General features: G+C 37.6%; 1 protein-coding gene across 1 annotated transcript in view; it reads left to right on the top strand.

The window, feature by feature from the left end:
- The window catches only part of LOC121315918 (disks large-associated protein 2-like), an 81899-nt gene that overhangs the window by 22458 nt on the left and 45275 nt on the right, over nt 1-14166 (top strand). The window contains exons 3-4 of the mRNA XM_041250526.1: nt 688-838; nt 11398-11617. Of these exons, the coding sequence (XP_041106460.1) occupies nt 688-838; nt 11398-11617 (371 nt within the window). The remainder of the gene's footprint in view (nt 1-687; nt 839-11397; nt 11618-14166) is intronic.

Below are 14166 nucleotides of genomic sequence, written 5' to 3'. Positions count from 1 at the left end.
AGGAAGGACCAGAATTAAGAAATGCTATAAAAAAGAAGGGTTTACTTGTTTTATGGGGTGAAGTTTGACATGTTCATCTAACAGAAATGCATACATGTATATTTTTTATTAATTTTGAATCATAAACACTTTGTTTTTTCTGCAAGACATAAACACAACATGTTGAGCTCTGTTGTGGGTCCAAGGGAACCAGGGTATTAGGGCTGCTCCAGCCACTCCATCTGCACTCCTCCAAAAAGATTGGACCCACACTTACAGTCTAGCTTTAATTGTGTAAATAACATATGTGTCAATCAATAACAGATTTTAAATACTTACTTCTTGAAAGGCTGACCAAATTACATTTTAAAAAAAGACAATGAGATGAATAATATAAAATCACAGTTACATTAATGAATCTATTAATGAGTCTTATATAAGACTTGTACCATCTGTAATTAAATAAGACATGTGTGAAGGCTCTATGTAGGCAAAACAGGTGATTTAAAAATCTTGAGTTTTATGATATATAAAACAAATCTAAACAAGAAAAATAATAATCAGTTAAGATAACTGTGATATTGTATACTATACCAATACCGATCTGCTATTCAAGTCTTAGTCCACACATTTTGTACACAGTATGGAAAATTGACTTTACTGGGGAACTGGATTCATGCTTATTTTTATTTCATTTTCTCCATATAGCCAGACCTACCACCTGCATGCTGCGAGAGATATGCATCCCAGTGTCAGCTTGGATCCTGCAGCCAACTATAACTCCCCCAAGTTCCGTTCCAGAAATCAGAGCTACATGAGAGCAGTGAGCACCCTCAGTCAGGCAAGCTGTGTTAGTCAGGTGAGTTCATTCTCCATAATGTACAACAAATCGGAGGACTTAAACCAGGAGCCCGAAGAAGATAATTAGAAGAAGGCAGTGCGGTGGATCGCTGTGCCTTGACATTTGCTGCTGTGAGGCAGATTATGGGACAAGAACTCAATGCTGGGGGTTGATCTCTCTTAAGGTGAGTAAACACTGCTGTAGATATAAGTTAGACTTAGTTGGCATAATAGAGGATGGATAGTGAGAGGTTTTTTTTTTTTTTTTTAAGATTGGCAAACCAGAAACCCAACTGGCTGTATTATAACCAAAACCATTCAGTTCTAAATAATACCAGACATTCAACTTAAAATCTGCAATACCAGGTCAATAGGAGTGCTATTAAACAGCAGTAGGATGATTTAACACATTTTAAAGTTCTTTGAGGGTCACACAGGTTCAGGTTGCCCATTTCTGATATACTTGTTATTAGTCTGTTGTTGGTTATAACTTAGCCGTCTACAAAATATCAAAAGTAATCGCACTGGAATTATACATAAGCAAATAGATTTCTGTATTACACATGATTCCTTATGTCTCAGCACTATGGGGTAGGTGTACTAAAGAGTTGCACCTGTCGCAATAGTCGCAAACCAGTTGCAAACGAGTCGGAAGTCTTGGGTGAAATGTACTAAACAAGCACAATGCTATTTGCAACTTTTTAGGGAATGCTTTGCAGCAGCAGTTTTTGTTTACGGTTGAAGTGTAGAGGAATATGTAATTGTGGGCGTCTCTGCAAAATTCACAAAAAAAAACATGGTTGAAATAGTGCAAATGAGGGTTCTCAAATATTATAATGAGATGTGCGAAAGCTGCAGGCAATTGCAACACTTACAATTACATCAATTTGTTGCTGGAACTTCCCAGTCCACTTTTTCTCGTTTAAACAGCCAAATACCTATTTTTCTCTAAAAGCAGGGTGTACTTACAAGGCTTGACAAAACATTTCTATGAAATTTCTGGTTTCCCCAACGTGCTGGGAACAGTAGACTGCACACATGTGATGCTAACCCCTTCAGCTCATGCTGAACATCTGTATATAAATAGGAAACACACATATTCTATTAATGTGCAGGTGATTTGTAATTGTGCACAATTTAGCACTGCACCCCTGACTAACTTAAATAAAAACTGATAGTATACAGTTGGCTTATAGGCTACTAATGATGATACAAATAAGTGGTACAATGCAATATTTGTTGCTGGTCCTTTAAAATTTATATTAACGAGAACTAACTGTCCTCCTGTAAGTATCATAACTTGTCAATGTGGCACCATGATCTATTTTGTGTCAATTGTTTAGGCTGCCAAGTTAATAATAAAAATAATTTAAAAAATGCTAAAATCATTTAGTTTCAATTGTAAATAATATTTTATTTGCATTACACCAATGTGTACAATGCAGCAGCATGATTTCTTTTGTGTTTGCCTACAGGCTAAAGTAAAAAGAAAGTGTGCAAGGTGTTCATTTGATTTTATTACTTTACTGTATACTGTATAGGTATAAGGTATAGATTTATATTTTTGTTCAGATCCTTTGCTGGGCCTCTCTAGGCAAGCGTGGTAAAGCTTTGTTTACCTGGTAACCAAAAAACTTTAACGTTTTTTGCTCTGTCAATCAGCTGGCTTCTGACATCTGCAGTGGATTATTTTGGCTGGGGCTGGCCACCTCTGGGCTTGACGAAGCATAGCCCCTGCACCTCTTCAGCTGTGAAAGTTAAAAATGTCATAAAATGTTTTGCTGTCAAATGCATTTTCTTAAAATTCTCAACACAGTTTTATCCATTCTGCAAGTTCTTGCATGCATTAAACAGAAACAGTCTGCTGCCAGGGACATTTACAGACGTGCTCAAATTTGTTGGTACCCTTACAGCTCATTGAAATAATACTTCATTCCTCCTGAAAAGTGATGAAATTAAAAGCTATTTTATCATGTACACTTGCATGCCTTTGGTATGTCATAGAATAAAGCAAAGAAGCTGTGAAAAGAATTATTATGAATTATTGCTTATTCTACAGAGATATTCTAAAATGGCCTGGACATATTTGTTGGTACCCCTTAGAAAAGATAATAAATAATTGGATTATAGTGATATTTCAAACTAATTAGTTTCTTTAATTAGTATCACACATGTCTCCAATCTTGTAATCAGTCATTCAGCCTATTTAAAAGCAAAGGAGAGAGTTGTCTGAGGAGATCAGAAAGAAAATAATAGACAAGCATGGTAAAGGTAAAGGCTACAAGACCATCTCCAAGCAGCTTGATGTTCCTGTGACAACAGTTGCAAATATTATTAAGACGTTTAAGGTCCATGGAACTGTAGGCAACCTCCCTGGGCGCGGCCGCAAGAGGAAAATCGACCCCAGATTGAACAGAAGGATACTGCGAATGGTAAAAAAAGTACCAAGGATAACTGCCAAAGAGATACAAGCTGAACTCCAAGGTGAAGGTGCGTCAGTTTCTGATCACACCATCCGTCGTTTTTTGAGTGAAAGTGGGCTCCATGGAAGAAGACCCAGGAGGACTCCACTTTTGAAAGAAAAACATAAAAAAGGCAGACTGGAATTTGCTAAAATGCATATTGACAAGCCACAATCCTTCTGGGAGAATGTCCTTTGGACAGATGAGTCAAAACTGGAGCTTTTTGGCGAGTCACATCAGCTGTCTGTTCACGGATGAAAAAATGAAGCTTTCAAAGAAAAGAACACCATACCTACAGTGAAACATGGAGGAGGCTCGGTTATGTTTTGGGGCTGCTTTGCTGCGCCTGGCACAGGGTGTCTTGAATCTGTGCAGGACACCATGAAATCTCAAGACTATCAAGCCATTCTGGAGCGAAACGTACTGCCCAGTGTCAGAAAGCTCTGTCTCAGTCGCAGGTCATGGGTCCTCCAACAGGATAATGACCCAAAACACACAGCTAAAAGCACCCAAGAATGGATAAGAACAAAACATTAGACTATTCTGAAGTGGCCTTGTATGAGTCCTGATCTGAATCCTATTGAATAGCTATGGAAAGAGTTGAAACGTGCAGTCTGGAGAAGGCACCCATAAAACCTGAGACAGCTGGAGCAGTTTGCTCAGGAAGAGTGGGCCAAACTACCTGTTAACAGGTGCAGAAGTCTCATTGAGAGCTACAGAAAATGTTTGATTGCAGTGATTGCCTCTAAAGGTTGTGCAACAAAATATTAGGTTAGCGGTCCCATCATTTTTGTCCATGCCATTTTCATTTGTTTTATTACTTACAATATTATGTTGAATAAAAAATCAAAAGCAAAGTCTGACTTCTATTAAATATGGAATAGACAATGGTGGATGCCAATTACTTTTGTCAGTTTCAAGTTATTTCAGAGAAAATTGTGCATTCTTCATTTTTTGTGGAGGGGTACCAATAAATTTGAGCACGTCTGTATATTACTTTACGATTTCACCTAAGTGCCATAAAGATGACATAAGCTGTGAAAGGCCTGCGACTCTATTGTCGTTTTTTATACACAAATAAGCTTTACCTAATTTGAAAAACATCTTGAATGATACACACAGATTCTTACACTACTTGGTTTTATTTTTAATGAAATAATAAAGTTTTTAATGAAAAATAAATATTGTAGCCTACTTTTATAGTGAAAACTGGCTTCTGTTATTTTTAAATACCACTGCTTTCGATTATTATTACTGCTAAATAATAATAATAATAATAATAATAATAATAATAATAATAATAATAATAATAACAAGAACAACATGTTATTTAGGGTTGATGCTGAACTTAAACACGTTCATGCCTGCCTGTACCCCTACCCCCACGCAGGAACATTACCCTGCTAATTTCACCCATTCAAAAAATGTATAAAAACAATAATAACGATCTCGCTCTCTTGCCTTTTTTCAATGAATATAATTTAGTTAATAGAGAACATAAACAGTCCAAGCTAACAACTAGCTAGCCTAAATTGAATTATTATTATTTATTTAAGATGTGGCTAGATATTACTACAAATGTGCAGTTCTTAAGAACAGTGTTATTGTCATTGCCTGCGACCTGGCACCTCTTTCTTTACAAATTAAGAACTGGGTGTCCGACATGAGATTGAAAAAGTTCTGTGGCATTCGTGGAATCCTTTTCAGGAATGTTGATTGACTTCTGAAAGATGGCCATGACAGAATGCACAAAATAAATGTAGCACTCGGCAAACGTCAACTTGTCACTTAACTTGTGCTCCTGATCTCTGATGAATCTTCAAATCAGCCTGTCACAGTCCGATTCTCCAAGCTCCAAGAAGTACAACTTGATAGCTCCCAGTTCAGCAGAAGCCTTTCAGCTGTAGTAAAGAGGCTTAGCCAGCGAGTGGGCACATGCAAAAGCACCTTGTGATGCTCTTGCTCCACAAAGTCAAAGCAGGTTTTAAGACTTTCTTTGCATTGCATGAAAGCTCACTGAAAATCTTCAAAACCAAACCTTCCATTTTCTTTTATTTTTTGGCTGCATTGTGTAAAACTTGACAGTTGCAGTTAGCTTACACAGAACAGTTCTTAGCATAATTCACTGATACGTTATCACCTCCATAAGCACTGACATCTTCCAACCCAAGTTCACTAAATATACGTCCTGCAATCAGCTTCAATGTCTCATCTGCCTCTTCATAAAAATCCAAAAGGAAGTTGTTTATGCCTGTTTCAACGTAAAATAAACGGGCAGCCAAAGGGAAAAAAGGTTTGGCTTCCTTTATTTGAAGCATCAATAGCAAGAACAAAGGGAGAACTGCTTTCTTTCAGCTTTTTGAAGGCTGTTTCCACATAAAACTTCACAATGAGACTTTCGATTTTGGTTCACCAGCTTCATCTTACTTGCCACAGCGGACTCGGCATGCCGTGTGCTTCACTCCATGAAAGATGTAGGCCAATTCATTTGCTGCTACAGCGTCTTCTTTAACAGTGTTTCTCTGTGAGAAAAAATGATGTTATGCGAGTATTCTGTTTTGCACTCTGAACTGCTGTTTGGTGTTTTTTTCCAGTTGAATGTTTCCAAACAGCATTAGCTCTATCATATTTTACTGTAAAGACACACTGACAAATTGTACAACGGGCATTTGTTTTATCAGCACATTTTGCCAGCCGGTCTTTGAACTCTGTTTCATTTAACCAGTTGTTGTTTCATGTGCAGTTTCTGATGCAGGATTTCTTTTTCGGAGGGGCAGGAGGATAACTCGATGATGCTCGTCCATTGTTTTCTATCACACATATTACTTAAATCAGAACGGTTACTTCTCTTGCCTCGCCGGCCCCCTCACACTACGTACTCTTGCGTGACCGGTGGGCAGAGTAGACAAACAGACAGCTGCTGTATTTTCAGCATTTTAGCTATTACTTAAACTCTGGAAGTGGCAAAACCGCAGCAATGGTCATTAATTGGACACAGAAACGTTGAACATTAGAAATCCCCCTGGAATATGACTACAATGCAAATCTTTCGACCCACATAAAAAAATCTGGCAGATTAAACTGTTTTTCTGCAAAGAACGGCAAATCCATAAAAAAAAAAAAAAAAAAAAAAAAACGGCTGGGTGGCAACCCTAATCTACCGTCATGTTACTGCCGAAAAAGCAAAACGGTGTCTCCGTTGGTTTTGCAGAAAAGAGCATAGCTGCGATTGACGAGCTCTCAATTGATTACAATACTGTACTTTCTTCCAAAAGCATAAATATAAACACAGCCTCCATGCTGCTGCCACACAAACCTAACAAATATGGTGTAATGAAAGGTATGTGTGTACAACAAACAATACGGTTGTTGTGCTAACCGCAGTGTGTGTACGAGGCCTAAGTGTCACAACGAAAATGCAAATTGCGGTATGATTGCATTGCGACTGGACAATCTTAGTACATCTACCCCTATGACTAATTAGATTTGACTTTGCTAAAAAATTATTTTTAAGCAACTAGCAATTGGTGAGGATATGCAAGTTGGTTTCTTAAGAGGGTTTCCCATGCTCCTATACTTCAGACACATGCTAAATGTTTTAAAGATGCAGTACCCTTTATTCATTTAAAAGGCAATGTACGGACTGTTGCACAATCACATTTTGGAACGATTTCTACTATTTTAAATACTATTAAGAATACACTTGGAGTTTACGGATTGAAATGCTGTTTTAAACCAATGCTTAAACTGTTTTGCTCTCTCATTCTCTAGGGAACCTGGTAGATGTCTAATGTTGGGATATTTTCTCTCAAAATAATTTTAAAGTTAAAAAAAATACCATTGACTTTGCATTTTTTTAAATGATATACTTTCCAAGTGGAAATGTGACGGTGCACTTTTATGATAACCTCATTCTGTTTTAAGGCTCTGCTTCATCCTTTTTCTCTCCCCTATACTGTATTATGTTTCCACTTTCATTTTCTACATCCTCAGCAAATAAAGAATGAAGGAAAAAGTAAGCAGAAAAAAAAAAAATCCTATAAAATCAGTACCCAGAAACAGCTAATTCCTGCAAGTATGCTGTAGTATACCTTTGTACATATATACAGTACAGAGTATAAGCAATGTACAGTATTGCATACATGACCTGATTTGCTAAGCTTTTGATCCTATATATCTATCAGATGCTATCAGATGACGAGAGCTTAGTTTTTAGCTCTGCCACAACTGGCACAACTTGACAGTAATTCCAGATCCACCGCCATTCCTCACCCACCAAATCGTTAATTCTCTCTTCATGTAATTTGTGAATGGCAATCTCCAACTATTCCCAAATTGTAGACATTGTTTTAAATGCTAGTTTCTTTTTCTTTTCTTAAATATGTTAATAACTGGGAAAATATGTGCAAACATGAGCAAATTATATTTCTGATTTAATAGTTCTTATTTGATTAACCACTCTAGCCGTTTCCTTGTGGGATTATCAAAACAAACAATATTTCACACATTACTTACATCTTGTCATGCCCCATTTACTCACTAATCGAATTGTACAGAAATGTGTGAAGCAGCCTTTTAAATGTAAATCTCACGTCAGATAACCAAACAAAACATCAAAAGTATGTTTGTTTGCCATTTGGAACAACAGGCCTCAAAACAGACCAAACTTTGAACATTTATATATTTATATGCATATAATCACAAGATTAAATCTTAATATATCAATTATGTGACTCAGATACTTGAAGTAAAAATGATGATTTGTATTCTTATGTGTAGATTTACTTGTCAGCAATACAGTCTCAATGGTACCAATTAATTATAGAATAATGAAGTGTGTTTATTATTGCATTTGAGATGAGTCCTGTCTTTCAGACGGATTTGGTAGCATGTGAGTTTTTTTTTTTTAAACTTTTCTTAGTACAGTTAAACAAAGTCTATCTAAGGAGTTATTAGCTATTACCCATGTAGGGAAGGGGGGTTCTTTTAAAGTTGACCAAAGAAGAATGTTTGTTTGGACATTTTCGTTTGTTATCATTTTGAGAATACAGTAGGAGGGAGAAATATGAATACTGAAACGCCCATCAAATTTGTGAATTGAAATCAGAAATGTTGTACTTCTTTTTGAGAATACTGCCCTAAATTAAAAAAAAAAGCCTGACATATTTGTATACAATATAGAGCATATATTGTATACAATATAGAGCGTATACAGTGGGCTCCAAATGTACTAAGTATGGTAAATTAAGCACAATCTTACATAATACAGTTAAACTGTGGATTAGTGTAGTTACCTTCAATATCCTCCAGACATACTGCTTCTTAAGGCCTCTACACAGCGAATGCGATACAACAAGCAAATGTGTCACATGATACACCGCACCACAACAAAAAAAACATGGTTCCCTTTCAATTCACAGATGACCACCAAACATTGTTTATGGGATATATGCCATGTAGACTGGCCAAGGCACGCAGGTCGTGGCCAGTCTACGCAGCAGCACCATAGAAGGCGGTTCCAGGGCAATCACCCTAGGCAGCCGCCTCAGTCAGCCCTGCCTCAGCGTCAGCAGCCCCAGCAGGGCCCCTGAAGGCTTGGAGCCTCGGACCCAGTTCACGGCACAACAGCTGCACTACTGGCGCGCTTGCACCTCAGATGCTTGGGTGCTCGCGACCGTACAAGATGGTTATGCGCTTCAGTTTCTTTTGGGACCTCCTCCTTTCTCGGCATCACAACTGCTTTCATGACGGACCCGCTCCAGGCCTCGGTACTCCAGACCGAAGTGGCAGCCTCGTAGACCCCACCTCTCACGGGGAGGGGTTCTACTTGAGATACTTTCTGGTGCCGAAGAAGGATGGCGGCTCTCGTTCCATCCTGGACCTGCGGTTCCTAAACCGGATTTTGAAACAGAGGAGGTTCCAAATGCTGACTCATCGTCACATACTCTAGTCTGTCCAGCTGGGCGACTGGGAGAGTGCATTTGGGATGCTATGTGGATAGCACGAGAGCATTGCATCATTCTGACCAGCTCTTTATCTGCCACGGGACATGGACCCTGGGACAGCCCCTCTCGAAGCAGAGACTGTCGCATTGGATTGCAGACACATTATCGACTGCGTATGATGGTGCTGGCTTACCCCCACCTGGGCGGGTAGCCGCACATTCCACTAGAGGTGTGGCTACGTCATGGGCCCTCTTTAGAGGTGCCTCCATGGCTGAGATTTGTAAGGCGGCTAGCTGGGCTACGCCGCATACTTTTTCCAGGTTCTATCGCCTTAATGTGATAGATCCCTCATTGCCTTCAGTGGGCACAAGGGTCCTTGAGTTTGCACGCTCACACCGCTGACCTTTGGGCAGGCAGGGCTGAGGCGTTCCTCGTGTGCTGCCATTCTCCCCTCCCTCGTGACGGCTCTGGTATACGTTTTCCCATAAACGATGTTTGGTGGACATCTTCGAATTGAAAGGTAACGTTAGTTTACCTACCGTAAACCTGGTTCACTGAAAGAGAAGATGGCCACCAACCGTCAGTCGTCATCACGGTTTCGTCGCTAAAAGAGGTCGCTCCTTCCCTGAGTGATGGTTTTATCCCCTCGGTCGATGGGACTGAGGAGGTCATCGAGGGAAGCAGGCCTATCGGCAGCTTTGATAGTAAGATCTCAGTGACACCTGCCAATATGCAGGTGTATATCCCATAAACAATGTTTGGTGGCCATCTTCTCTTTCAGGGAACTAGGTTTATGGTAGGTAAACTAACGTTTTTTGGTACGAGCCGTTCACACAGCCTGCAGTACACCTGCTGACATCTGAAACGATACGAAAAAAATAGGATTGCTGTCTATTTTTGCGATTTTGTCGCACGGCAGCTATGTTACTGACCAATGAGGAACAGCTTCCCTTGCGTACCTTTAGTAACACATGGAGGAACAAAAGATAATTCTTGCAGTATCAAAATACCTGGAGCTGTAAAATAAAGGACACAAAGAGGGAGCAATGAGGGAGAACATCATGCAGTCCATTTCCAGGGAACTAGATATAGCTGGTGTGTATGATTCATTTACCTTTACTGAAATAAGTATTCTGAAAAGCTATTATGTATTCTATATTTTTATTAGCTGTATACCTTATACCTGTGATATTTTGCACGCGCATGTCGCCACTGGTGTGAAAGGTAGTGTCGCAGTGAAAGTGCTATTTTACCGCAGGCCAAATCACATCGCATCCGATGTGTGGAGACCTTTAGAGTTACCAGTGCAGTCAATCACAAAATCTGACTATGAATAAATTAACTTAAGAAGGATAAAAGTAGTTATCCAAATGTTTGTCCACCAGACAACTGCAGAATTTTATAAATTGTATCTATAAATATTAACTACATGTTTCACCAGAAATAAAAAAAGCGCAATTGGAGGTGTAGTAAATGTCAATCGTCAAGCCACAGCATTTACCATTCTTTTACATATTAAGTATAGTAGTATTCTGTAGTGCAAATATTTTTAGAACCAAGTATACCAAGTCTATTTTAATCCTAAACAGTAGCTGATATAAATATTGACTCCTGTATTTGAGCCCAGGGGTGATTTATTGCCCCCATTATTAACATAAACATTTACAAAAATACAGAAGAGACGAGAAAGAGGTCTGTCTGAACCGATGTTTAAGTTTAAGTGTGGCATTACTTAGACCTGCCACTGTTTAGGACATTAAAATAGGCACCAGTGTCCTGTTGATATATATACCAAGAGTTTGTACAGTATATACTGTGTGTAATATGACTAATTGTTTATGAAGTCTTAACAAACAAATATAAATTTGACTTTTCTATCTTCTAATTAGATGTTTACCGTAGGCATCCCACCCCCCCTGGTGGGGGGGTAGGAGTGAGAGACGGGAGGGGGTGGGAAGATTGTCGTCTTTATGTGTTTTACACAAAATCACGTGGAATTAACAGTAACATTTATATACATAACAACAATATTTTCAAATTCTTCTGAAGTTCAAAGACTGGGATTTTGCTAACACTCCTTCATATTTACTGTACAAAGGGGAAGAGTCAGAATCAGAAAGAGAAAGGAAGAGGAAAAATTAAGGACTGCTATTCCTGTTTTTGTCTCTCAGGTGAGTGAGACTGAGATCAATGGCCAGTTTGAATCAGTTTGCGAGTCCGTTTTTAGTGAAGTAGAATCTCAGGCTATGGATGCCTTGGACCTGCCTGGCTGTTTCCGCACTCGAAGCCACAGTTACCTGCGTGCTATTCAGGCTGGTTACTCCCAGGATGATGACTGCATACCTTCAATGACATCTTCCACAGTCACCTCAACTATCAGATCCACAACAGGTAACAGTATGCTTAAGAGAGGAGAGCCATAGACTATATACATACCCTTTCCTGGCAATCTCAAGTAAAGTGAAGTCTAATTTCACTGGTACTTGAGTTTGTCTACACTTTCACAGCACAGCCCTGTGAATAATTCAGAGTTTTGCACGAACAAAGCCCATCTCTGGGCACCCAATTAGCTTCATTTTTTGGCATAAGTTTGAGTTCATGTGAACAGCTTAGTCCAGAAACATACATACTTGTATAACTGATATGTCACACAGCATGTTTAAGAGGATTAAACACTGTTCTAAGCATGTAAAGAGGGGCTTCATTTAAAAAAAAAAATATATATATATATATATATATATATATATATATATATATATATATATATATATATATATATATATATATAAAATTTTTGGACCTTGGTCTATTTTTATTTCAATTTTCAAACAAAAACAAAGTTTCTCTGTTTATCTTCAATGGGTGGAGTGAATGAGGCTTACCTTCTATAAAAATATTATATATACCAAAATATAGTTATATATTATATATTATACCAAAATATAGTTTTCATTAACAAGGACAACACAATAAGAGTAAATAATTCTGAACTAAACTATAATGACAGATGGGATCTGTCTTAATATAACACAAGGATCCTGATACATAGCATGGTATAGGCAGAGTTTTTTAAATGGTTTATTTTTGTATTAAGTTATAACCCTTTTTTCATTTTAGGCACCCGTAGATTAGCTGGTGGTGGTAAAACGTACGGTAGGTCTGGTAGGGGTCCTGTCTTTAGTATTTCTTTCTTTGTGCTAATAAACCTGTTCAAAACTTTTGTAATATTGCTACACAGGTTAGCAGTTAAGTGTAAGCTTTTCCCATATATACAATATATGTATATATATTGTATTATATATCGGCACTTCTTTTAGGAAAAAATCTTTGCTGTGCATGAATGCCTTCAAGATTGTGTATATCTGTCTATATATACAGTTTAGGTATAAAATGATTGTTCAAATGAATATACATAAACCATAAACGCACTGAAATATAGTATAAATAAATGTAATTTGTAATATAAAGTTACAGAGTGGAGAAAAATTACTTATCCTTACTTATTCTTAATTTGTGATTACCTAGCAACATGTCAGAATCGCAATAATCAAATGAGCAACAGTGTCTACAGAAATGAGTAAAAAAAAAAATGAGTTAAAAAAAGCTCAGGAAGAAACGATTCCTTAAATATTTATACTATAATACATACATAAAACTTCCTGTCATCCTGTTCTTCAGTGTGCAGTTCCTGTGCCACTTAATGTCCACAGCCTCCTTATTTATTACTACAGTCAGCACTCAGATATCCATTACCCAGATACACATCAGTGGCATTTTACCGCCCTTGTATTAAGAATAAAATCAATCCCCATTATATATGTAACAAATTAATGCGCTTACCCGTCACACGCAATTTCTGACTCTGTCACCAGTTTTCTGATACAAAGCCCATCTGTTCAGTTTTTAAATGTATCTGAATATACATCACAGTCTGCGTTTACAAATAAATAAATAAATAAAAATCTCTCTAATGCCAAATCAGTCTGTCTTATATTGTGCAGTTCCACATCGCTTTCTCCAGTTTCAACTGACGAAAATGCAGCCAAAACAAAACGAACAACACAAGCTAGGGTAATGGAACAGTTAATAATTAAACAGTTTTAGATACTTTTTTTTTGTTTTAGATACTTTTTTTTTTTTTTTTTTTAAATCTGTGATCTTGTGCATTTTTAGGTGCAAATGAACTGTGACGTTAGGGTTATTGAGCACTATATTCTGCAATTTTGAATATTGACTTTGCTAAATTGAATTGCCTGTTATGTTTTATACAGTTCAGTGCATGGGTAATATTTTGATTTAATTTTGCTGTTAGGTCGTTAATGGGAAATTTTACATACCAGATTTAAAAGTATGTACTGCATTACAGTTAACATGTCATCTCTTTAGTTTTGGCAAGTGATATTTTCAGAATCATGTCGTTCTGAATTAAAATACTACTTCTGTTAAAAATATAGTACTGTACCAATAAAACCAATGCAGTATGCCTAAATGGAAACCTACCTATTTTAAAACACAGCTTTTCAAATATGGACCTTCATGTTATTTACATTTCCGTTGATGCATTGCGGTTTGAGGTTCAAGCTATGTCTGCATATTTTAAGTGGATTAGAAGCTGAAAATACTTTTTAAAAAAACCTTTCTTATACCAATCCAGTACTAGCATAATTTTAATACTGTGTCAAACTGTATTTCAATTGTGGGGAAACCTAAACGTTTCAAAAAATATATATTCAAGGGCAATTCTCATCCCTCTCATTAAATGTGCATTAGCAGTCAATGCTGCCTCAGGGGTCAGTTGTACTAAAGGGATCTGATCCTGGATCCAGGCTCCAGTGCTTTTCGATGGCTAAAGTCATGGCTTTGTAAATCCATGACTCAGAAGCGACTGAATAATATAGCTATTTGCCACACACATCACTCATGACAACATTGCGCCAACA

The sequence above is a fragment of the Polyodon spathula genome, chromosome 5, assembly GCF_017654505.1.
Source record: "Polyodon spathula isolate WHYD16114869_AA chromosome 5, ASM1765450v1, whole genome shotgun sequence".
Classification (NCBI taxonomy): Eukaryota; Metazoa; Chordata; class Actinopteri; order Acipenseriformes; family Polyodontidae; genus Polyodon; species Polyodon spathula.
This window is presented reverse-complemented; position numbering and strand designations above follow the sequence as displayed.